Genomic DNA, 26,976 nt, shown 5'->3' on the forward strand with positions numbered 1-26,976 from the left:
TTTACATGGTGAATTGAATGTTTTTGTTTACTATGTATGCTATGTACATACCAAATAAGGGACTTTATGCCGGTTCACCAAGATTGTATTTGCCTAGGAAAGTGGGAGGCCGTGGGCTCTTAATGTAGAGGAAATATGCCAAACAGGAAATCAGTCTTCGACAATTTCAAAACAGTAATTCTATCATCAGGCCATTGTAAACATGAATAACGCATAGCATTATACCTTAACATGCAGGAAAATCATCCTACTTCAACTCTAAAATAATAGAAAAATGAATAGCAAGGAAAGAACTACAACGAAAGTTCTACAATCATCTGTACAATCCAGCAATAAATGAAACTCAACTCACTGGCTTACATCCCGACTTTTCAGGGAAACAAAAGGATTCATATGTGCTACACAGGACCAAAAAAAATAGCAATTAGATCTTACCGCGGACACATTAATAAGGGTGTTACTGCAACTAATCAGTGTCACCTTTGCGCCAACACATTCGGATCCCTCAAACACGTGACACGTGGATGCGGGGTACATGCAGAAAAAGTATTTGCAACATAATGACTTGGATTTACCGTAAAGCCATAGCGATTAGAGAAGGATTGGTGAAAAAATCGTTCCCCATTTCATATGCAAATCCAGCAAACTGACTCAAGAGGAGCCACAGAACTGAGACGAATGTATAATTACTGGCAGAAGCAGAGGACAAACAATCATTTTTCCTGCTACTCGTTAAAGTCAAGAAAACGGAAATATCGAGATTCTTGTCCCACTTAATGATAATCACAATTCTGTAATCGCGAAAAAAATAAGTAATATAATACTAGTCATCGAACTCAATCAACTGTACACTGTCAATATTATAATAGTGAGGGAATAATTATTTCGTTCAATGGGATCGTGCTTCTATCAGCATTGACAGGCACTGAGTAGTTCAGACTACCCAAGGAGACTATTAAAGACGCTCAGCAAACTCTAACTACCCAACACAACTAAAATTGCAAGTAAATTTTTAAATGGCGCCTAGAGTGATAGAGAAATAGAAGCAATACTTTATATAAAATAGAAAATAAAATTACAATTTATATCATTTGCAGCATTAAATAGATTAAGGATTTATGAACCGATTGCCATGGCTTACTGAAATAACTACCAAATCAAGATTACAAATCCAAAAATATGAGCACTTTTTCCTAAAATTAATACTTTTATTTTAAAGTGTGTAAGAATAATATTTAAGGTTTTCAATCAATTTTGTTGCAGGAGTCCTGTTTCATAGGGCGATAATGATGAGCGGGTCTGCGAACGCGCCCTGGTCTCTGACACGTCAACCGTGGAAGTACGCCAGACAGCTGGCCAGGCACGCAAACTGTTCCTGGGACCAGTCACACGCACATTTGCTGAAATGCCTCCGCGAAAGACCCCTGGACCTGTTGATGTCAACACAGGTCGAGTCATCGCCGTTTTCAACCACCTTCGGACCCAGCGTAGATGGAGTCGTCATTGACACTCCACTCGAACGTCAAACTAACCTGATTGGTAAGTACTAAACAATCCAAGTTCAGCACATTTATTAAAAATTCACTATTTTTCGTGGTCCACTGGACCAATTAGTATCATTCAATTAATTAAGATTTTTAGTTGAGATAAAAAAAATCAGTGTCACGAGCGGGATTCGAACCCACGACCTTCGGCTTGATACGGCGCTACTCTACCACTTGAGCTATCGACTTCTACCAACTCGGGCTTTTTTTCAAATGTCGTGTAATCTTTTTGATTCTCGGCGACAAATGAAACTGAAAAATGGAAAAAATTTTCACACCCGACCGCATCTCACGATATCTGAATAACTATCGATTAACGGTCACTAATCTCTACACATTTAAAATAATTCCCGCCTAAACTAGAAAATCGTATACTTCTTTTCTCTAAAAATATAATAATTACTCATTTATTTCAATTAATTAAGGTTTGCAGTTGAGATAAAAACGTCAGCGTTTCGAGGGGGATTCGAACCGACGATCTTTGGCTGGATACGCCGCTGCTCTACCACTTGAGCTATCGTGACTTTGATCCGCTCAGACACTAACTTCCCATCTCAACCCTACCTTTTTTATCTCCACTAAAAACCTCAATTAATTGAAATATATTAATTAGTCAAGCGGACCACGAAAACTAGTGAATTTAATAAGTAAAAATGACGTACACCTTCACTAAAGCTCCCGTGGCCATTTCATTTGTCGCCGAGAATCAAATAGATTACACGACATTTGAAAAATGGCAAAAAAGGAGGGAAAATTCAAAAGGTGGGGTTGAGATGGGAAGTTGGTGTCCGAGTAGGTCGAAGTCACGATAGCTCAAGTGGTAGAGTACGGCGTATCAAGCCAAAGGTCGTGGGTTCGAATCCCGCTCTTGACACTGACTTTTTTATCTCAACTAAAAACTTTATTAAAAATGTTATTACTTAGTTTAAAGAATGGCAAATCTAACTTGAAGTATGCGAACTCTTCTTAAAACGCCTTACACTCATCTTAGATTTACATAATGTCATTCCTTCACAATTCAATTTGGTTATCGTTTTTTTCATTCTAGATTCAGAAATGGTGTTGGCATTGTTTTCTCTGCTTTGTAGAACTTGATAGCCTGCTCGGATGCATTCTTAGAAATGTTCCAGGTTATGGCGCACGGGACTTCTCTTCAAACTGAAATAGTTCCTTCCAATTTCATACTACTTTATCCTGAAATTTATGATGAAAAAAACATGATTTATACAAACTATCGTCTATTCCTAGAGAACTGATTAAAGGCCTTGCAGCACATTGAAATTTATCAAAGCGACCGCTGCTTCGGAGTGAGTTGCTGCAACGAGTTTTTTCCACAAGGGATCCCAACATTACACTTGCAACGTACGATACTGCAATTGCAAAAATAAATAAAAAGCTTTGCCCATGTCTATAGATTAACAATAAAAAAACTACCGATATCTACAAAAATAAAATGGTGGAATCGATAAACGTGATTCGTGCAACAAGAACTAAACATATGTTATGGATATACATCAAGGAAGACTTACAGGACCAAAATCTTACATCATAGAAAAGAACTAATTTTTGAGAAAACATTACTTCAACTTATTTGGGTACACAGAGTAAAACTTTGGGATTCCACCAAGTCACTAGCATAATAAAACGGGAACCAGCGAGAGTAGACGGAAGTGTTGATTATGGATGGTTAGGAAAATCATTTAGTAATAGATTAAAAACCTGTTATCTATATATCTAAAATAGATCAGAAACAACTTTAATTTCACAAATGCCACACTTGCATTACCAAACACCAACTTTAACAACATACATAAGGCCACAATACAATTCAAAAGAAACATTGTAAACATTGAAATCACTACCAGCATTAAAACCATTAAGACACTAACAGAAAAATTACAGCCAGTAAAACTTAGTGCTCCTAACATAATATCTACATACGCCCTATGAAAATTCTACAAATATCAAAAAATTGCCTACAATATTCACTTCGATCAAATTAAAAACAAACACACAATAAAACTTAACAAACTAATTAACAAACAAGCACCACATAATGTAAACAATTGGTTTCTAAATCTAACAAAAACTAACATTTCTCTAGAAATCCAAAACTTCTTATTGCTTTGTCCCATACATTCCTTTCCCTACAACAACACAAATTTCTCAAGAGCTAAATAAATGTAAACTATACAATACAAAAGTCGACAAAAACAGAAGAAGAAAAAGACAACACGATCAAAATGCATTAACAAATCACTTACAACATCTCATTACACATCGACACTAAAACAAAAAAATTCTCAAAAATATTCCAAACATACTCATTCTTTCTGTTGACAAAACAAAACAAACAGTAGCAATCAGCAAAAAAGAGTACAATGAAAACATTAACAAAATTATCAACGACACAAGCACATACAGCATACTTAAATCAGAACCTATCCCATCTCTCATCAAACAGACCTATAAAATCCTCCAAAAACGCACAGGCTCAAAAGATAAACTTTCCTTAACCTTTCTTTCCATTGTCGGCCCCTTTCACCTCCAAGCCGACTCCTCATAGAAAATTGAATTTTATCACTTATACTTTTGTTTCATTTGTAAATGCTTAGCTTTAATTTTTTTAATTAAATTGTTTCATGTAAGAAAAAACAGCTTGTAACTATTTTACAGTCACGTCAAGGATTTTTATATATCCTCTTTTTTCTACTTCTGAATTCTTACAAATAAAAATAATACAATACTTCTTTCTGATTATCTATCTTGTTGACCAACATTCTATTCTCCAAAACTGTTGGGTTGAAGGAATAGCTATAATGTTCCCAATTGCCAAACCTATCGATTCGTGGAATAAATTAATGACCGAGTTCATTTATTTGAATGATTTGTAATTGTTACATCAGAGTCGTGTGACGTTTTGTGCCCCTGGTTTAATGTAATAACGCTTTTCTAAATAACCGTTTTTACGGGACAGACGATTGATTGACAAGGAAAAATAAACAGTACATAAACCTGCCAAAAGTTAAGAATTTGTGCAGCTTGATTTTCGGAATAAACTTCTCCTCGGCATTTTATCTTGGGACGTGCAATCTGACAGCGGAGGGAAGAAAAGTTTTAAAAGATTAATGAAGTTGAAGTTTTAAACAAGAGCAGTTCTTTGAAAAGAAGGAAAAGAAAACAAACGCCCCGCTTTAAAAATAAAGTGGTCATGTGACCACAAAGGTATCGGCACGGAGTTAGATTTACTGTACACTTATCTTGATGGTATTGGGGTTGTCTGAGCGGCAAATAACCGTGAAAGCGTTTCCTTTTATAATCGAATAGCTCGTCGGGTACCATTCTGTCTCCTCTACGCTCTTCTAGCAATAAAAAACTGTAAATTGAAATTTTAATCAGGTTTTAGGTCGTTTACGGTCTAACTTGAAAAAACGACCAGCATCAAATTAAATAAATATACCGAACACTATTTCCAAACTACATTTTAATTTATTTTCACCTCGTTTGTTGTTATTAAACGCCCAGCAGTGAAGGATGGGGTGATCAAATGAGTTTCTCCTTTCTCCAAACAATTTAACCTTCTTTTTTCTTAGTGAATGGATTAAAACATGCTTCTAATTAATTCAGTTATCCAGTTGAAGAGGTTCTCCCAAAACAAAACCCGTTCCCTCTGAAATCATAAATAATATTGATAATTCAAATAAACATCACCTCGCCATTAGAGTCTCAGGGGTCCTGAACACCACAGGCTTATCAGTTGCCAAAATTCAAAAGCAATATGTATCCCCGATTCCCCTCCAGATATAAACTTGAGTATAACAAGATTTCTGAAAAAAGATTTCTCCCCCTAATAAATTTATAACAAATAATTTTTAAAAATAGAATCTCAGAATACAAAAGATGCTCTAAAAGATTGTACGAGGTCAGAGGTTAGCTTTTTGAGGATCCCGGGACAGTGTGGTATAAGGAAGGGGTAATGACGAGGCTGTCGAAGCGACTCCTGTTGGGTCTGGTGGATTCGGCCCTTGGGTTAAGTAACTTAATTCTAAATCCGGAAATAAGGTTACGAAGGCTGACACACCATGCGCAGACTTCTAACGAATCTGCCACTGTTTTAAACACTAGGATTTGGTGTGGAAAAGAGATTGTTTAGGTATCTGATTCGCTATGGGGGCTCGCCCCTTTTCGAGGTTCTTGCCATACTGAATTAACTCACTCTCTAATTGCTTCATATAGAATCAAGACAGTTTTGACCTATCGTGGTTGTAAAACTAAAAATATGCTTTCAATTAATTTAATCATTGATGACAAATATTTAAGCATAGTGTACAAAAAAAATATAATGTTTTGTATGCCTCGAAAAGTTAATATTGTACATTCTTTGTCTTGCTATTCATATAGTATTCATTCTTATTAAACATTCTACGTTATTATAACATGTTACATTTTTCAAATGTAAAATGCATTTGGGCATAGAAACTTATTATAAAATATAAAACTATTTAACATTAGTATGTATTAAATTCACTAGCTTTCGTGGTCCGCTTGACCAATTAATATATTTCAATTAATTAAGGTTTTTAGTTGAGATAAAAAAGTCAGTGTCACGAGCTTGATTCGAACCCACGACCTTCGGCTAAATACGCCGCTGCTCTACCACTTGAGCTATCGTGACCTCGATCCACTCGGACACCAACTTCCCATCTCAACNAAATGATCTCAATAAAAGATCGAAACGTTGGCACGATAAAGAAAATGTTTTTCTGAAACCTACATCACACCCGACCGCATCTCACGATATCTGAATAACTATTATTTTAAATATTGTTTCATATCACTTTTCTTTCGGCGTGATCACAGATTTATTTGATTCGTTCAAAATATATATTGAAACTTACTTATCCGCCGCTGTGTCGCTTTACGTGCGACGACAAAATTAATAGGCAGGCCAAAAAATTTGTGCCGTTCTAATCTGCACACGCCTGAAAACATGAGTTATTTAAGTGTCCTTTCGCGTGTATTGAACCATAGTTCATCTTGCAGGACTTTCGTGCTGAGACTTATACCGTACTTAAATCTTTATACGGAGGGAATTACGGCGGTTATTTAAAATTTAATAACTTATTTCTACCACCACGTGAGTATTTACTTATTAACTAAAAAATAGGAGGGTGGCAATAAAAACAACTTAACAAAGTGAGAAAGAAAGTTTGGCTGTTAATTAGTAAGTCATATTTTTTATCTTAGTTTTACAAAGATTCAACTGTCTTTCATTTTAATTAAAAATCAAGTCCGTCAAAAACAAAATTTTCTTCTACCTCTTTTAAATCAGCCTGATGAACCTGTTTCCTTTCCCATCAGGCCATGCAAAAGTAATTCACTCGATAATATAATGTATATATAAAATTATTTAAACAAAATGAATATTTTTAAAGAATAGTTCCTGTTTTTTTGACAATTCTTCGGTTAGCGAATCGAGGTCGTACTTTTTATACTACTTGCAAACAACATCCATAGATGTTTCTGTTTTCTTTTTTGTTTTTTTCAAAGAAAAAACTCCTTCTCGAATTGCAGGACGTCGGCTAAAAGTTTATGTAAAATAAGATGGTGAGTTATTGGTCTGAGCGACATTACGGGAAGGTATTTCACGGTGAGTGAACCAGCCATAACAATCCTATCATCCCCTCTCAAGTCCCGAGGAGATTAGACCGACAGAGTTACTACATCTCTCTCTGAAAATAGTATTATCACCGGGGGCGGGAAAGCGAGATATTATGCCCCTGCGATCCATTAACACGGTACAAAATAATTAAACAAAGTTTGTCACATTCCACTTTCATAGATATGATGAAAAATGGAGTGAGTGCGGTGTTCAATTTATTAGCGAGAGGGGAGAGAATTCTTCCGCACGTACTCCAAGCAATGTCGAAAAATTTTGAGAAGTGTGAATCCTAAACAGATATCAAATGAATATATTTTGATTATATGTGTAACATCTTTGTATTTTTTATACTATATTTTTATCAGTTATTCAGATATCGTGAGATGCCGGGCACTCTCAACACGACACGCAAGGATGACACAATTACACAGAAGACAAACACTTTGAGCCCTGAAGATGATCTCAATAAAAGATCGAAACGTTGGCACGATAAAGAAAATGTTTTTCTGAAACCTACATCACACCCGACCGCATCTCACGATATCTGACGATTGACGGTCACTAATCTCTACACATATATTTTTATCATTGACTGATGAAGGAGAGAGACGACAGGATGAAGAAACGAGAGAGTCAGTCAATAATAACTTAGGTTTATCAGATTCCTCACCGTTTTCTATCGATCTGTCTAACTACCCTTAAGTATTTGTGTAATTTTCCTAACATTTTTATTCCCAATCACGTGCGTTTTATTCATCGAATTGTCTAGAACTCTCTTAAAAATGAAAGTGGAGTCCTATTTAAAAAGATAGTTCCTACTGACGGTAAGTTGTTTTGCAACGATCCAGATTTCGAGCTTTTAGCTCATCATCAGTTTGAAATAGTCCTACATCCTCATCTCTCGACATGAATTGCAACAGTGAACCCGCTGATACCCCCGTCAACGCGGCGTTCCAATGTGGACCTGGTTTTTTAATGGCGCTCAATTTGAACGTGCGGAAAACGGGAATTATAACACAAATAACTATTATAATAGTAAATACTATAGTAGATTAATTATAGATTTAGTGATTAAAGATAAAAGAAAAAAATTAGAATAATATCTTAAAATTATTAAATTTTTATAAAAATAATAACAATTAAAATAATTAATTTAATTATTTGGACGTTTAATATTATTTGTGTTCATATATAATATGGGAGGTCGATCAAAATCTATTATATTATTAATGCATTTATCTCCATGTTTAATTTCACATTTATTAATTTCAAATTTCTCAAACCAATCTAGTTCTCTCCCTTTGTTGAAACTATGTAACACTTTTATCTCGAACAATACCTTTCATAAATATTAGTTAATTGGCCAATCGGACCACAGACTGGAATGGATTTAATAATTAAACTGAAATATATCTTCACGAAAGCTCTCCGTGGCCATTTCATTTGTCGCCGAGAATCAAATTGAACATTACACGGCATTTGAAAAATGGCAAAAAGGTGGAGTTGAGATGGGAACTTAGTGTCCGAGTGGATCAAGGTCACGAGCAGCGGCGTATCTAGCCGAAGATCGTGGGTTCGTATCCAGCTTTGTCCTATATTTTTAATGTCGCAATCATTACAATTAAGTTGGTAAACCCCGCTTTTTGCCATGTTGTATATTTAGCCGAACGTCGGGGGTTCGAATCCCGCTCGTGACGCTGCCTTTTCTATCTCAACCAATAACCGTAAATAAAGATTAATTAAATGATCAATTATTACTATTGTTAATTGAGGTGTAAAAAAATCATTGATTTGTCGTTAATACTTCACTAGATGAAATGCATCACGAACTCTACCCCTTTACAACAAATTGCGCAAATGTTTCAATGCAACGTGTTTCAAAACCAGTAATAACAGAAATAAAAGGAAAATGTTAAAATCTGCGCACGTTTTATACACGGCCTGTCCGCCACCCCCAAAAACAGCATCCATCTGGTATTTTTACAATGCTTTTTTCTTTCCAAAGTAACCAATTAACAACAAAAAACTTGATTATTTTTACTCAATCATTCTTTCATTATAAAAGTTTATGAATTTTTTCTCGATTGAACAAGTCTCAGTTATTAATATAGTTTCTTTTGTAATGAATTTGATCTACAAAAACTCGGAGGCAAATATTATTCTTGATCAATTCTTAACGTGAAACATTTACAAAATTGAAATATTTAGTTTACACTACACGGTTTTATAACTTAATTTTCATGTACAACTACTTAAAAAAATAACGAAGTTACAGTTTATGAAATTATGAAATTTCTCGGTTAGAAACATTTCATAAGCATAAATCTGGTTTATATGCGCGTTAGGTTTTTCAAGATTTTACTAAGTTCATGTATAATAAATAAATAAAAATGGGAATGTACATTACAACTTCTTTCAATTAATATTACGGAATTCACAATAAAATAGGAAATATACACAAAATTAAAAACAAGACTAACGAAAATACACATTGGTTTAACTCAAATGTTGCCTGTTTAAATAATGTTGTCATTATTACTTTCACTGTCACTGTGTAGGAGATCTACCGGCCATTTCTCTTCAATCGATTAGGGATGAAGTGAATTAGTCGGAATGCAAGTTTTGAATGTGCTGATTTACGTTGTTGATAGGGTTTTTTTTTAAATAAACGGCTATGGATTTCATCTTGAACGAAAGAAATATTTAAATCTGTGTGAGAAGTTAGATTCTACTCCATAAGCCCCCATCGGCTTAAAATATCGGCTTAACTAGGGTATTGTCTTCTCTTTTTGAGAGGTAAATGAGAACTCACTTCCGTCCCCGAGACATCAATTCGTCATCTCAACAAACTACTATTTAGATTTTACCTCTTTTACGTCAATATTCAAACTTCGTGGCATCATAATATAGCTGCATTCCGGCGTAGGATTTATCAACAGGGAACATTGTCATATCATCTAAAATCATATTTTAGTCATATCATCTTAATTGTCATATTATCTAAAAAATATTTTCAAGAAAAGAGTTGTAATTGAAAATGCCACCTGTTAGATATTCGGAGTTTATTCAAAAAGCTACTCTTATTTTAAACCAACTAATAAAATTAGTAAAAAAAGGAATTTTAAATAAGGTTAGACAGTTATTCAAGATCTTAAACCTCCCAACGAGTAAAAAACCTTTTAAAGTTACATTTGGAGTCGGTGCGAAGGAGGTGGAAAATCCCATTTATAAGGACCATTAAACTGTTTTCTGGTGGAAGTGTCCAGACTGTAAAATCAGTGAGTTTAAGTTAAAATTTTAATCGATTAAAGAAGGTTGATTACGAAAAGAAACCACGAAAACCCAATGGAAATGGGACGTATATGTCATCAAAGAATATGAAGATATAAAATCCATATAAGGAGAATCGTTTTTAGTATATAAAACGTGGTTAAATACCCCTGAAGAAGAAAAAATAATAATAAATAGTGTAATTCCATTATGCAGCTCAAGAATTCACCTTTTATTCCTCAATCGTTCATATATTATTATTGTGCTTATTCAAGCTAAGATATTTCCTAATGGGAAAAGAAGACACCCTTAGAAAAATTGCTTTCCTTTATCCAGAAACTGTTTATTAAAAAGACAATCTAAGAAATTTGCTTTCCTTTATATAGAAACTGTTTATTAACAATCATTTTTCAGTTAACGGTTTCATTACTTAGTGAAACCCCTAATCCTTGTAAAGTTGATTTATTCGACAAATTTTATAAACATTTCTGCCAGTCAAGTACTACCATGTTATACTCTAGTTGTACACAGATCACATACAGTTTTACAGTTTAATATTGGGGAAAGGAAATTTAATCATATTTATTATTAACTCCTTACGATAAATTGAGGTTATTTACAATCGTGTTTAAATTTATTTTGATCACTGTTTTAAGGGCTGCTCGACCAATTTTTTTTTAATTCTTTTTCCTAATTCTTCCATTCTTCTTCCTCTAAGATCTCGTGAAATATTAGTCCGATCACAACTTGGAGTCATTTTATTTATGGCTTTCCTGTGAACCCATTGATTTAAGGTTTGAATTAAATTCACTAGTTTTCGTGGTCCGCTATACCAATTAATATCTTTCAATTAATTAAGGTTTTTAGTTTAGTTTAAAAAAAGTAAGTGTCACGAGCGGGATTCGAACCAACGACCGGTTAACTAATCCGGAATCTCCTCGTTTCGAGGAAGCTTTTTATAAATTTAGCTATGTTCCCTCTTAAACCCCAATCATAGAGTTTCTTAAGAATGCGGAAGACAGCTAAAACATGCACCCTCTCTAAGCAAGTGTTCTGAATAACACTTTCAAGAAGCGCAAAAGTGCTTTCTAAACCCAGCCTTGTATTGACTGTACAGGCCTTTTTTTCTCAATAAACCAATTTACCCTTTTGTTAATTATGGCTGCCAATGTTTTGCTGAGACATGATGTTAGAGAAATAGGTCTGTAATTTTCTGGGAGGCTTAGATTAAGATCTTTACCCGGCTTAGCAATGGGTATCACGGCCGACTCCTCCCAGTTTTTAGGATAATATCCCGCACACCTATTTCATTAAATAACTCCAAAAGCTTTACTTTTCATTCTGGAGATAGATTTTTAATCATGGAGTATGTGGTTGCATTACTTCCTGAAGAAGATTAATCGAACTCAAAACAAGATCCAGTTTAGGCAAAGTGAGGGAAGTGCTTCAGACTTCTTCTTCATCAGTTGCAAAATTTAAATCGTGTCTTTCTTCCTCCTCCTTTATCTGCCTGAAACGCTACGAATACGAGCTGGAATTAGAAACAGATTCAAAATGACGAGCTATACGCTCAGCAATTTAAAACGGTTCTGTTCTTCTACACGAAGTATTTGGATGATTGGGGTTTTTCTTTTGCCCCATATAAATAAATATTTTGAACTTTGTTTATGTACGTCACACTTTCGTGAACATAACCACTCAAAATTAAAAAGAACTATCGATTAATTAAAGTTTTTAGTTGAGATAAAAAGTCAGTGTCACGAGCGGGGTTCGATGGCAAAAAAGGACCGCTGCTCTACCACTTGAGGTATCGTGACCTCGATCCACTCGGACACTAACTTCCCATCTCAACCCCATTCACTCAATATTCCATCACCCCTTACACCGATTAATAACTAACCTAACTGATGGTCGATTTGGTTGTTCAATATTCAGCCATCGTCTCTCTCACACTACACATTCTCCCCAATAAATACATTCATTCTCAATAGGCGCCAGGGACACAAAACATCAGTATTATATACTATTTACTAGGTTTCGTGGTCCGCTTGACCAAATAAATTCTTTTTCAATTAATTAAGGTTTTGGTTGAGATAAAAAGACAGCGTCACAAGCGGGATTCCAACCCACAACCTTCGGCTAGATACGCCACTGCTCTACCACTTGAGCAATTGTGACTTCTATCCACTCGGACATTAACTTCCCGTCTCAACCCCACTTTTTTTTTTAATTTTCCCTCCTTTTTGCCATATTTCAAATGTCGTGTAATCTATTTGATTCTCGGGGACAAACGAAATAGAAATGGAGAACTTTAGTGAAGATACACTTCATTTAACTTATTAAATGCACTAGTTTTCGTGGTCCGCTTGACCAATTAATATCCATCAATTAATTAAGGTTTTTAATTGAGATAAAAAAGTCAGTGCCACGAGCGGGATTCGATGGCAAGAAAGGAGGGAAAATTCAAAGGTGGGGTTGAGATGTTAGTGTCCGAGTGGATAGAGGTCACGATCGATAGTGGTAGAGCAGCGGCGTATCTAGACGAAGATCGTGGGTTTGAATCCAGCTCATGACACTGACTTTTTTATCTCAACTAAAATCCTTAATTATTTGATAGATACCAATTGGTCAAGCGGACCACGAAAACTAGTGGAATAAGCAAAACATAAATTTTCCTCTTAGTTTCTATATTTTGTTAAGTCAATTAAGTTTTACTAAGTTTCTTCACTTGATATAAAGAGATTTTAAGAAAACTCTTGAAGATACGTAAATAACCCACTCAAACAAAAAGAAAAGCCAAGATGATCTTTTCTTGCCAACATTTATCTGTCTTACTTAAGAAATCTATTTGGTAACCTAGGCTAGAACAAACGATTGGATTTCCTGCCTAAAAAATGTGGTGTGTGTAATATAACGAATTAATTTTAAGGAAAAATATATATACAATTAACTATATAAATTAACTGCGACACCATCTTACCAACCTTTTGCGAAGATTGTACAAAGTATGAAAATCCAAAGACTGCGAAAAATATAAATAGGCAAAAATTGCAGTGTGAAATGTTCACGCCTGCCGAATAAAAGAAAAGACAAGAGATTCATGAAGACAACAAATGGGCAATTTTTTGTTAGCCTAAACATGTTGAACAAATTTTATAAATTGTATAACATCAGTAGGTGAAATTACGTTTTAAAGTGTTTTCTTGGATTGTTGGATAATATTAACATAAAAATGTTATATCAGCTAGCAGTATTTTGCCTTGCAGTAATAGCGAAACAATAATAATTCTGTATATTTGTTTTAATACGAATCGGAATCTTTTGATGTGCCCAGAAAACAAAATCGCCCGTTCTCCAAGTAAACGGAGACAATCCTTTAATTCGAATTCCTCAAATCCTCGCCTTTGAAGTTTAATTTTTGACCGGACGTTATTCGAACCGCGTTTATTCTGTTTTCCCATATTCTCTTTCGGAAAAGAATCCCTTATCATACGTTATACCCTTGCATAAGAACATTTCCAATTTGTTATAAAATAATATTTGTACAATAGCAACACTTTCGACTCACGGATGAAGTAAGGAATAGAACTGAACGTTAATTCCGTGGGGCCAGCTATCTACCAACCCAATAGGTCCCCAAAGCACGCGAACTGCCTAATACGATAAGTTTTTCTCTCCCCAAATCGATTTTAACAGCCCGTACATAACCCACGGGACTTCAGCGTGATAGCTCAATACTGATAACAGGGTGATTTTATTTGCGATTTTTAAAGAAAAAAAAAAAGAAAAAAAGACCGCCCGCCCCAAAACGAATTGTCATGACTAGCCCAAAATATAGAGGCGGATTTTCAATCATTTGCATTATAATTTGTGTTACAATTATATTAACAAATTATAGCGATTGGTGAAAAATATTACAGGAAGGACAATATCACCCACTTGCCCATTGGAATTATCCATTAAAGTGATACTCTAATCTGATCGTCTTCACGGTAATATCATTATATTTATGTGTATTACTTCCCCTTTCTATTCGTCACGCTGCCTCCTTTTCCTCCTTTAAATCCCACCTATAATCTCCTCCTCTCCCACCAAGCAGAGACCTCACGTTAACATTTGTTATTTTTGTTTAATATTCTCGTAATTTTTTCTTCTGTCCTGCCATATTGGTATACATTGTGCCAAGATTTCTATCTTTTTTTTTACTTTTAACTTCATAGAAGGAACTTCCTTTATTTATTTCATGTAAATTATTCTTAGGGACACCAGTCCCAGAATAAAGTTATTTTTCTTCTTCTTCTTCTAATAAGCGAAGATATTGAACTTCACAATTAAAATGTTCATTCATTTGCAAGGAACAAAAACTCAAGGAAAATTGCGGTCCAGAATATTCTACTTTCTGACTTTAGTTAATTTTTTTGAAAAGAAAATAAAACGTTTGTTTTAATTAAGCAATTTCTATTCTGAAAGAGCGGAATGATAGTTAGTAGCCAAACAAGGAGGAATGTTTACAGCGAGCTTGAAGAGAATTCTTGGAAACCGCGACATACTTAAGCCGACCTAGGTGAAATGAGGTTGACCACGCTCAACAACTACATGAGTACTCTTCCCAAACATATTAGAATCAGAAAACCCGCGGATGTGTGTGTGTGTGTGTGTGTGTGTGTGTCCAAAAACGTCTATTGAATAAAATATATTCAACTCGTATTTCCCATTGCCTTTTCCAGGAGGTGCGAACGGAGGAAAATGGTCTAACTCTAGAACCAGGGAACCCGGCCAAGGGCACGAATGGGGATCTTCCAGAAAAAGCCTCGTCACAAAACTTTCTCGATACGACCTGCTCCTTGGCGTGGTGAAAGCGGAAGCGTTTTTGGCCTTCACTGGAGATGACGTACAGTACGGGATCGAGCCCGACAGAAGGACCAACATTCTAAGAACTTTCGTCAAGAGCACATACAGGTGAAACTTTAGAAATATATTAATTAAAAATTTAAAAATTATAAACTAATGCTCAAAGGAGGAGGAGGAAATAAACTCGAAAGTCAATCTGACGCGTTTTCCGTTATCTTCGGTGGTGGATAAGAAAGACTAACAGCGAGGATACACTGTTCACCTGTTCACGGTGTTACAGTCTTGGAAATGTTGGGACTACATTCAAAGAAATTTGAAAATATTGATTTTGCAAGAAAGTTAAGTCGTTTTTCAATTATGGAATTAATTATCTCAATATTTACTTTTTTTCTCTATTATTTTCGTTTACAAATTCTCTTGTTTAATCTCCTAAATTAAGAGACTTTATTTCAGCAGTTTCTGCGTTCAACTTCTTTCATTATGTCGAATAATTTAATAGGTAATCATGTCTTTGGATGGAAAACATTTAAGGCATTGTTTACTTTATGAATTCCAAAATGCAACTATTGAAACTGAAAATTGGTATGCGGTGTTTGGTACTAATGCTGCAAATGTTAGTGAAGTCCAATGGTGGTTTGTCCGATTTAGAGAAGGAAATTGGATTTTTCAAGATAATGCTCGCAGTGGACCGACTTCTGAAGTTGACGAGGACATATTGAGGCATGGACTAGATGGAAATCCATTTTTGACGACCCGAGGATTCGGAGTTCCGTTAAAACATGGATTCCACGCGAACTCAGTGAAGGAATTTGGCGGAACGTATCTCTGTTTACTCTTTATTCCTTTGTCGTCACTCATACGACACGTTTCTTCATAGACTTGTTTCAGGCGATGAAAAATGGATCAAATACAAAATCATAGTACACAAAAAAGCTATTGCCAAACCTGTCAATGACCCCCAGTTGTGCCAATATACAACAAATACACGTAAAAAAATTATGCCGTTCATTTGGTGAGACAGGTCCAGACCCTTGAATTTTGAGCTTTTATCATAAGGGCAAACAATTAATAGTTAATAGCTAACCCGTTCAGACCATAAAATATATAAAAACTGGCCTGCACTATCAAACAGAAAAGGTCTAGTCTTTCACCAGGACAAGTTCCGTTTCGCATTGTTTTGAGGACCAAATTATTATTATATTCACCCATAATAACTCATCTGAATAAGGAAATTTAATCACTCCCGCCACTATCTCCGGACATTTTTCCTTGAGTCTATTATTTATTTCGGTCATTACAAAATGTTGTACATGGCCAAAACTTCGAAAGATTTAAAACGTTCGTGGACTCATTAGATTTTTCTTGCCAACTCAATATTTATTAGAAATAGAATTATGTCGATTTGTAGACCACTCAGATTGTTTTGCATTGATGATGATCTTAAAATAGGTCTTAAGCTTGGAGAATAACAATTGAATTCCATAAATGTAACACTTTACATTGTATATAACCCGAGTGGATCTAAGTCACGATAGCTCAAGTGGTAGAGTAGCGGGAATTTAGCCGTAGGTCGTGGGTTCGAATCCTGCTCGTGACAATGACTTTTTTATCTGAACTAAAAACCTTAATTAATTGAAAGATATTAATTGGTCAAGCGGACCACGAAATCAGTGAATTTAATGAATTAAAATGAAGTATACTTCACTAACGCTCTTCGTGGCCATTTTATTTGTCGCCGCGAATCAAATAAATTATACGACATTTGAAAAATAGCAAAAAGGAGGGAAAATTCAAAAGGTGTTTTTTTTTATTGGCCTTATGATCTTGCATATTAGCCATGGTACGAATTCTTGTGTGTTCAAATTGGGGGTTATCGGGAAAAAAGGGCCAGAGGCGACGGTGGGAATCGAACCCACGACCGCGGCGTGAGATTAATTGGTGGGGTTGAGGTGGAAATTTAATGTCCGAGTGGATGGAAGTCAAGATAGTTCAAGTAGAGCAGCGGCGTATCTAGCCGAAGATCGTGGGTTCGAATAGAGAACTTGTTGATTTTTATGGTCTGTTTTTGTAAAATTAGTAGCACAAATGAACTCTACCATTTGAGCATTTTGAAATAAATGAGTTGAGAACATAATGGAACACATTTATTAACTTTAGGACTAAAACCCTAAAAATTACCTTGCCTTTTGTAATTGTGTGAGATGGAATTAATTGATATGAATCTAGAGGGCTTTAAGTAATCCACTTTGTACAATCTTCAATTTCGTCTTAATTACAACTGAATTAAACTTCTTTGGTAAGCACTTGCCGGAAAGAAAACAAATACAAATTCAACATACTTCCATATTATGAAAACTATCTGAAAAGTTTATTATCCAAAGTTGCTTAGGCTTCTCATCTAATTCTCTCTTCTAAAATTCTCAAATAGAGTAAAACCTGGAAATCTATTTTTTGTCAATTTTAATTAAAAATTTAAAACTCGGCTCGAATTTGGATGACACAGTAGGTGGAAAGTGATTGACTGAATTATTCTGCAAACTGCCGTATCAGCGTTGCCGCGATTTTTGGCAATCGGACACGTCAGGGGTTTTTATTTGATCACGAACGGCAAATATTCAGTAGAGAGCAAACCTGTGGGTCATCAGGGGCTTACATTCATCAACAGTACGGCTTGGCCACTTCCCATCATTTTATATTTGCACCCGTTATCTCTTGGCTCGGTATAAATATCGGTCGGAAAATATCATTTTCCTTATACGGTATGTCTGCGGTAAGTGGATTGCCCAAGCCCTTGTTCTCTTCGGACTCCAAATGTTTAGCAATGCTTCTTATCGACTCTTGTTTTATTTACATGATTATTTTTTATCCGTTTTGCACGTGCCGCGGCCTCCCGCTGAAAGGAACAAATTAAGTTTTCAACTTAGGTCATTATCGAAGAATCTGTGTACCTTATATAATGAATTCATTCTATGAAATTGCCTTCATTGATGGCTTAACTGTTAATTATCTCAAGACCTATTTGAATTTCAAAATGATTTCCTCCCTTCTATTCGTTTTATCTCTTCTAAGCAAGTGTCCTATTATCTCTAAGGTTAAGGGGTTGATTGTTGCTAATGTTTTGTCAGATGTCTTTAGGAATGTTCTCTCGCTTAATCAGCACGGATTTGCCAAATTCCGATCCACGACTATCTATGTCATTTATAAGGACTTTATACTTACTGCGTTTGAAAGGGTGGTCACCAAGTCCATTCCGTTTACATGGATTTATCGAATGCTTTTGACTCAGTGAACTACTTTTTGGTGTTCACAAATTGCGTATGGTGTTAGTGAACCGCTTTTCTGTTTTTTCTCGAAGGAAGATCCTTTCGTGACACCTTTGATGGTTTCTTGACGGATGAGATTGAAATTTGATCCGGTGTTCCGCAAAGCTCGCGTTCTGGACCTATTTTGTCCAATAGCACGTTCAAAGATGTCGTCAACCCCATTATATTTTCTAGGATTTCTTTGTTAACTCTCAAGATTCTTAAAGAAATCTAGGCTTCTGATGATGTTTTTATATTGGAGAAGGACATCTCTGCTTCCTACGATTGGTGCACTCAGAATAGGCTCACGATTGACATTGATAAATAACATCACATTTTTTTTCTAAGAAGTTTCTTTTTTGATTCTGTATCTTTTCTGTTATTCCGTTGTTGATACTCCTCTTTAATAGGTAGATTCTAGATCTAGGGCCACTATTGAAACATTATTAACACAGCGTACAGTCATCTTGGTTTTATAAAATGAATAACATCTGTCTTTACAATTGTCTTCGCAATTAAAACTGTAAACCAGTCCTTGGTTCGGATTGTTCAGGTTATGCTGGTTTGCCCCCTTGCATAAAACTAATTGTTTGCTGACGTGAAGGAATAGAAATGAAAGCTTTTTAATATTTTTTGTTAAATCTGAACTTAGTTTCTCATCATATGATACAACCCATAAAGTTTTCGATTAAAGATAATCGTATTCACGCCGATTTTGCAAGAATGTTACGGAACGGACTTGTCGATACCCCAGAAGTTCTTCCTCATCATTGTTTTAAACTCCCTAACCGTAATATACGATTTTATGAGCTGTCTTTTGGTCCAACATGCAGGACACGTCTAGTAAATAAACTTAAACATTGTTATCCAATTGGCGATATAGTTTGCAAATGATAATGTTTTCTTATTTTAACATACTGAATTTTACTTTAAATGTTAAACTTTGATCTGTAATTATTCAGAAATCGTGAGATTCGGTCTGGTGTGATGTAGGTTTCCGAAAAACATTTTCTTTATCGTGCCAACGTTTCGATCTTTATTGAGATCATCTTCAGGGCCTGGGATTTACAAACATTGTTTAAATTTAACCAAAACAAGATGTGGAAAAAAGTGAATTTATACAATGCAAATAAATATTTTTTTATATTCAATCAAAGTATTTCTACTCACTCAAAGTGTTTGTTTTCTGCGTAATTGTGCCATTCTTGTGTGTCGTGGGTGTGAACATATGACAAACTATAATAAACTAGTTACAAAGAAAAACGATAACATTACTTGTTCATTGGCCCTTAGTCCACTGTAGGAAATTTCACGATATAAACCGGATCGATTACAGGAATACTTATTTATAGTACAGAAAAAAATAATTTTATATTTTTACTATGTGCTGTTTATAATTATTATAGTCGTGACAAAACTAAACACAACATTTTTCTCATTCTAAGGATATTTTTTTTTATTTCCCTTATGAAGGTTTTACATTGTACAAGTAATTGTAAATTTAATTTCATTAATTGTTTTGATCCTTGATAAAAACTTCATGTGACTTATCTCTTTTGTACTTCAAATTAAATTTGGTAGAATAGCAAATGGGTTTTGTTAATTGTCATTAGCCTCAAAACCTCTAAATACAATTAAAACAATACTGTCAACTTGATAGCAAATATACGATAGACTATTATTAAAAAGAAGAGAGCAAGAAACTTAAATAAAAATAAGATTTTTCGAAAGATATACCTCAAGAGACGATCAACCAACCGTTTAATTCACTAGTTTTCGTGGTCCGCTTGACTAGTTAATATCTTTTAATTACTTAAGTTTTTTAGTTGAGATAAAAAAAGTCAGTGTCACGAGCGGGATTCGAACCCACGATAGCCCAGGTGGTAGAATAGTGACGTATCAAGCTCGTGACACTAATTTTTTCATTTCAACGAAACCTTAAATAAATAGATTAATTAATTGAGATAAGTAATTTGGTTAATAGAACACTAAATATAATGGGGTTTATTTTAGCATTGACTGTCAAGACGGATTTCGGTCCAAGAAGTAAGTCTTCATAGTTGTTCCAGTCTTCTTTAAGTTGTTGTCTCTTAAGTCTTGTGTTAGGATTCCACGCCAGTCTGCTGCTGCCTGTGCTACGATTTAAAATAATTTAGGTTATTCATGTTTATCTTCTTTCCAAACAGCTTTGCCATTTAAATTATAACAGTATTATAAAGGTACTAAAACTCTTGTTAAGGATAACGTTGCACCATTATTAAAACCTATTATCTTATTTATTCATAATTTGTTTTACTTTAACTTCTTAACAGCTATCATCATGTCACCCGACATACTTACAAATGAGCTTTTTTTCTAAAACACCGGCAACCTGAGGGTTTATATGACCTCTGCTGTGTTTATATGAACCCTCGAAAAAAAATTATGTTATTTTATTATTAGAATTAAACGTATCACAACTGTACGATTACTGAAAAATAATCTTTTCGTATAATTAAAATTTAATCAAAATGTTTAATCCGTTGTTAATTATCAAAGCTTACATTGCTAAAAGCTTTGCCAGGTTTTTACAACTCGTCTAAAAAGGCACATCTGCTAATCAATATTACCTATGTTAGCTTAAAAAAATCATTGTGTTCCCTTTAAAAAATGCCCAATTTGATAATAAGTTAATATTAAGATAATAATGATAATAGTTACAATAAAATAAAAATGGTTAACAATTAAACGTTGGTTTGACTAATATTTTGAATCCGATTGAAGTTTCAAAGTAAAATGTATATAATAAAAAGACGAACATTAAAAAAACATCGCAATACTATTTCATAAAAAGTAATTATTATTTTAGTCATCTCGGTAACAAAGTTTGGAAAGTTGTGAACATTTCACCTCAGAGGATACACATTGGAACAATTCATAACTCAAGGGGTAACGTTCATCGCAATGTCAAATTGAAGGGAGCCGAATTAACCTCGTATAATTTATTAACACTTCCCATTGACAAAACGATCTCCTGCTTGCGACATTGCACGAGTGACTGAAGCCGATGACAATTTATGATGTACTTGGCCGCTGATGGATTTTAATGACTACGAGCAATACAACACGTATGCCCAAGCAAACAATTAATCACAAGTGTAATAATTATTTGTATAAATTGTATAATAACCATTTTTATTTATATTAAAGTTGATTTGTTTAAAATTTAGAATCCAATGTATGGGAAAACTAATTAAGGTTTTTAGTTGAGATAAAAAAAGTCAGCTTTACGAGCGGGATTCGAACCCACGACCTTCGAATAGATACGCCAACTTCCCATTTCAACCCCACCTTTGAATTTTCCCTCCTTTTTGCCATTTTTCAAGTTTCAAGGGAACTTGATGTCCGAGTAAGATCGAAGTCACGACACCACAAGTGGTAGAGTAGCGGCGTATCTAGCCTAATGTCGTTGGTTCGAATCCGGTGTGTCGGTGGCTTTTTTATCTCAACTAAAAACCTTAATTAGTTTTCATATACATTGGATATTTAAATATATATTTTTATCTCAACTAAAAACCTTAATTAATTGAAAATATTAATTGGTCAAGCGGATCACGAAAGCTAGTGAATTTAATCAGTAAAAATGAAGTACACTTCACTAAAGCTCTCCGTGGCCATTTCATTTGTCGCTGCGAATCAAATAGATTACAAATTTGAAAAATGGCAAAAAGGAGGGAAAATTAAAAAAAAAAAGAAGTGGGGTTGAGATGGGAAGTTAGTGTCCAGGTGGATTGATAGCTCAAGTGGTAGAGTAGCGGCTTATCTAGCCGAAGGTCGTGAGTTCGAATCCAGCTCGTGACACTGCCTTTTTTATTTCCACTAAAAACCTTAATTAATTGAAAGATATTAATTGGTCAAGCGGACCACGAAAACTAGTGAAGAATATGAAAACATTTTTTTTTCTTTTTTTTGTGATTTTATTTATCACACCTTCCCAGCAGCTAATATGCAACGATAGTTGCGATTTCTTGCCACGTAAGTGAAATTTCAGACCACGAATTCAAATGTTATTATGTTCAATTTACATAGAATAGTTGGTTATATGTTTTAGACTAAACGGGCTGATATAAACAAACTACTATTCCAAAAACCTTCCAATTACCTTTTTATTTCTTATAGGTTCACCATCATTGTACAGAAAATTTAATATACCCTCTTCACTGATAATAATAAACTCCTCGGTATTACTTAATAATATACTGATGAGTATATGCAGCACCACTCAATTTATTTAGTTTAAATTAAATCTATTATCTACATTAATTATAAGGTAATTACGAGCAATCGTAGTCAAAATTAACTATAGATAATGCTTTGTTTACTTCCTTTATTTAATTTTGTACTGATTAATCCTCAAGAACGCTCCCATTTAATCTTTTTCCATCGTTGATGTTTTAGTCTTAAGCCTTTTTCAATGGCTCCAGTAAGGCATTTGAGTGAGTATGACAGTGTCAGGATCATAACATTACATGCATATAACATTACATACATACATAACATTATTAGAGGAAGGATACCGCCAACGCGAGGAAAATGAGTGTTAATCACTCTACAATAGGAAGAGTTCTTCGTCGCTTCAGATAAACAGAGAAACTTCACACTCGAAGGCCAGGACATGGTCGGCCTAGTGTACAGACGAGAGAGACGATTGATTCATCCGGCTTTCCAAAATCGCAGCATTACGGAAATGAGATAAGAAATCTGATAAGACAAGTCCGAATTGTTTCGATTTCCTGCGCTGTTGTAAGAAGGCTGAATGAAAACAACCTCAGTGCCCGGGCTCAATGTTCGTGGACCTCTTCACACCACAGCTCAGAAAATATCCCGGCTTTAATTCTCAGTGGAACTTGTGAACTGTACATTGGAGGATTGGGGACGACATTTATAAATGAGGCGAGAGTTGGCTTCTAATATTCTTCAGAAGGGCGAAATTTCATATGGAAACGCTGAGGAGAAAGGTCGGCCCATGCTGCATGGTCCTCAGGTGGCAATCCATGGTAGTTCATTGATATTCTCGGGTGGTATTTGCTTGGAGGCCCGCATCGAATTGGTTTTTGTGTGAGAAAGATCACTAACTTTACAGAAGAACTTACAAGGCATAATAGACGAACATTTAATTCCATTTTGCACCCCCCCCTCGGTGAGAGATTCTTGCTAATGTAGGATCATACAGGCCCCCATGGAGCACTATTTTGGATGACTACCTGAATGAGGTTGGAATTGATTGGAGTGGCCAGCTCGAATTCCGGATTTGAACCCAATCGAACACATATGGGTTTAACTTCAACGACAGCGAATCGACGGCGAAACCTAGGTCCTAGCACCCTAGGAGAGTTGGAAACGGTTGTTTTTAATGTATGGGAAAGAATTCCTCAAGATTTCTTAAGCAATTTTTGCAAGGAATGCATGGCGTTTAAAGGTCGCATTCGTGCCAAAGGTGGAAATATTCGGTATTAAAGGGGCCAAAAAAGATTTTCATACATTTTTATTTGTTTTTGAATTATCGATTTTTTTTATCTTTACTGAATAATTGTTTTGTTTTTTATTGTAGAATTCGGCAATAAACATTTTCTTTTTAATTCTTGTATTTTTACAACAAAATGTATCTTTGATATGCAAAACATAAACTTAAATGAATTAACATTCAGGGGTGATGCGTTTCTTTTGCCCATCATTGTTTTACATAGTCAGTTTATTTAATAATTAAGGCATAATCAGGTTCTATAATTGTCTGAGTAAATTCCTAAAATATAACAAGTAATTGACATAATGAACGAAACAAAATATTTAATGACTGATGCTTTGTTTCAGATACCACCTGTCGGAAATCCTGGCTACGATAGTCAACGAGTATACGGATTGGGAAAGACCTGTCCAGCACCCCATCAACATCAGAGATGAGACACTTGAGGCTCTAAGCGACGCGCAATATGTCGCGCCCATCGTCCATACTGCTGACCTCCATTCTTCGGCACGACGAAACTCTTTCCTTTACGTCTTCGATTACCAGACCAAATTCGGAGATTATCAACAGGTAAATCGATATTTCGTATTAAAGAGTTTATAATCTGCATGCTAAAATATCATCGCTTTAAATTACAATTTAAATAATGCAAAATAATGTTGAAACAACGAGCATAATGTGTGAACGTACAAATATAACGACGTTTAACGAATGATATTTCGTGCGTAAGGGGTACTTTCGATGATAATTAGTATACTAGTAGGATAATCTGTCAATTTACAGTATAACTTTGAGTAAAGGAAATGGACAAATTTGGAGATAAATGTAATTTTTAATGTAGGGATCATTTACGATTGTTCGGAGAATTTTGGACTGTACAGCTTTTATTGTAGAGACTTAAGAACGAAAATCTTAGCAGTTCCGACAGTTCAAGTTTGTTTGTCCATAAGCGGCTAGCAGATCAAAGAATAGTCAATGTTGGTTCAGATCACTTGTAAATTAGTATGTGTGTTTCTTAGTGACCGGTTGTTTCATAATTTTTTGACGTCGTGAGGAGCGGCCAAGAATGAGGTAGTTTAGAAAAACTCATTTTTTATTTCTTGCCTACGCTTCGACCTTTATTCGAGTCATCTTCAGAGCCTGGGTAAATTACAAAACTTAGTATGTTGATTGGAAAAAATTCCATTTAAGATGCAAATATAAATTTTGGACCAACTATTTCATACGCTTGGAGGATGTTGTTTGTAGAAACATACATTGCATAGCCTTGGACAGCAATAGGCCCTACACTAACATACTCCAAAGTGCAAAACACAATCATACACAAACAAACCAATATACATGTCCATTCCATTCATCCACACATTGTCACACAAATTAAGTAATTTTTCTCCTCATAACACATGAAAATAGCTTTTAAAACCCATAAAACAATGCAGACACTTTTTTCCTAAGTCAAAGACCCATCACCAACACTTACAAATCAGATCTAATTTATAAAATTAATTTTATTAATATCCAGCTACATCCATTTGAATTACATCGCAATAACTACAAAATAGGAATCAACAACACATTTATGACTGTAAAACACGATAAACCAATCTCACTGCATTGTTCACACCACTTTGAAAAGCAACTCAACATTGATTTCGACCAAATACAAATGGAACTTTCTAGAAATGGTTTACATTAATAGAGACATACACAGCATCAATTACAGAACAAGTACATGCAAACTCAGCCGTGGCCAACATCATAAAGCAAACAAACTATTCAACCTTTATTTTATTTTTCCCTTTCCTTCGTTTATCGTCCTTAATAATTAATTTCCTTTACAATATTGAATGCGGAATCACATATCCAATCCAGAAAATCCCCATTCTCGATTTTCTTTGAGTTAAATAAAACCTCCTATGATCAAAGAGATTTTCCCAGATTTACCGCGTCCCCCACCCTGTCACAATCATATAAAACAGCAGAATACAAATTTCCGTTTCACACTCTCACACAAAACCAATATGACACCACAGGAATAGCACCACATTTTATGTGTGCATGAAGTACTTGGTTAAAAATTTATATTTACAACTTAAATAGGATTTTTTTTAATCAACATATGTTTTGTAATTAGCCCAGGCCCTGAAGATGACCAGAATAAAGGGCGAAACGCCGCCAAAAAAATTAAAAAGGTTTTTTGTCTAAACTACATCATCCTTGAATGCTCTTTACATCTTCAACAAATTGTAAATTATTATTTTTAACTGTTTGAACCTTGTACTTAAATTCACTAGTTTTAGTGGTCTTCTTGACCAATTAATATATTTCAATTAATTACGGTTTTTAATTGAGATTAAAAAAATCAGTGTCACGAGCGGGATTCGAACCCACGATCTGATTGATAGGAAGTTAGTGTCCGAGTGGATGGAGGTAACGATAGCTCAAGTGGTAGAGCAGTGGCGTATCTAGCCGAAGATCGTGGGTTCAAATCCCGCTTGTGACACTGATTTTTTTATCTGAACTAAAAACCTTAATTAATTCTTGTACTCAAATTTTGCGTGTAAGCCTCGAAAGTCGTTTCTCAACGTTCAGTCCGAGGTATCGTACCTGGTTTACAACCGAAATAGGAAATTGATTACGGAATACAGAGGTGGGCGTGTTTCTTGTTAATAGTAAAAATCAATTTTAAGATTTAATATTTTTAATTCTGATTATCCACTGTCTAAGCCAGCATTCGAATGTGTGGAAGCGATTTTGTATTTTACACGAAGCTGCAAGGTACAAGTGCAAGTGGAAATGGTGTAATGAGTAGTTAGCTCAGTCTTTTAAATTGTGTAGAAGAGA

At 34.9% G+C, this 26,976-nt stretch overlaps 2 protein-coding genes across 3 annotated transcripts in view; one reads left to right on the forward strand and one right to left on the reverse strand.

Moving 5' to 3' along the window:
* Positions 1-26,976, forward strand: part of LOC106673973 (neuroligin-4, Y-linked-like) — a 777,726-nt gene that overhangs the window by 623,821 nt on the left and 126,929 nt on the right. For both annotated transcript variants that reach the window (XM_024225970.1, XM_024225969.1), the window contains exons 5-7: positions 1,264-1,539; positions 15,204-15,435; positions 24,480-24,702. In XM_024225970.1, coding sequence (XP_024081738.1) covers positions 1,264-1,539; positions 15,204-15,435; positions 24,480-24,702 — 731 coding nt within the window. The remainder of the gene's footprint in view (positions 1-1,263; positions 1,540-15,203; positions 15,436-24,479; positions 24,703-26,976) is intronic.
* The window catches only part of LOC112126612, a 312,439-nt gene that overhangs the window by 271,788 nt on the left and 13,675 nt on the right, over positions 1-26,976 (reverse strand). The window lies entirely within an intron of this gene.

This window comes from Cimex lectularius, unplaced genomic scaffold (assembly GCF_000648675.2).
Source record: "Cimex lectularius strain Harlan isolate CLEC.00 unplaced genomic scaffold, Clec_2.1 scaffold63, whole genome shotgun sequence".
Lineage (NCBI taxonomy): Eukaryota > Metazoa > Arthropoda > Insecta > Hemiptera > Cimicidae > Cimex > Cimex lectularius.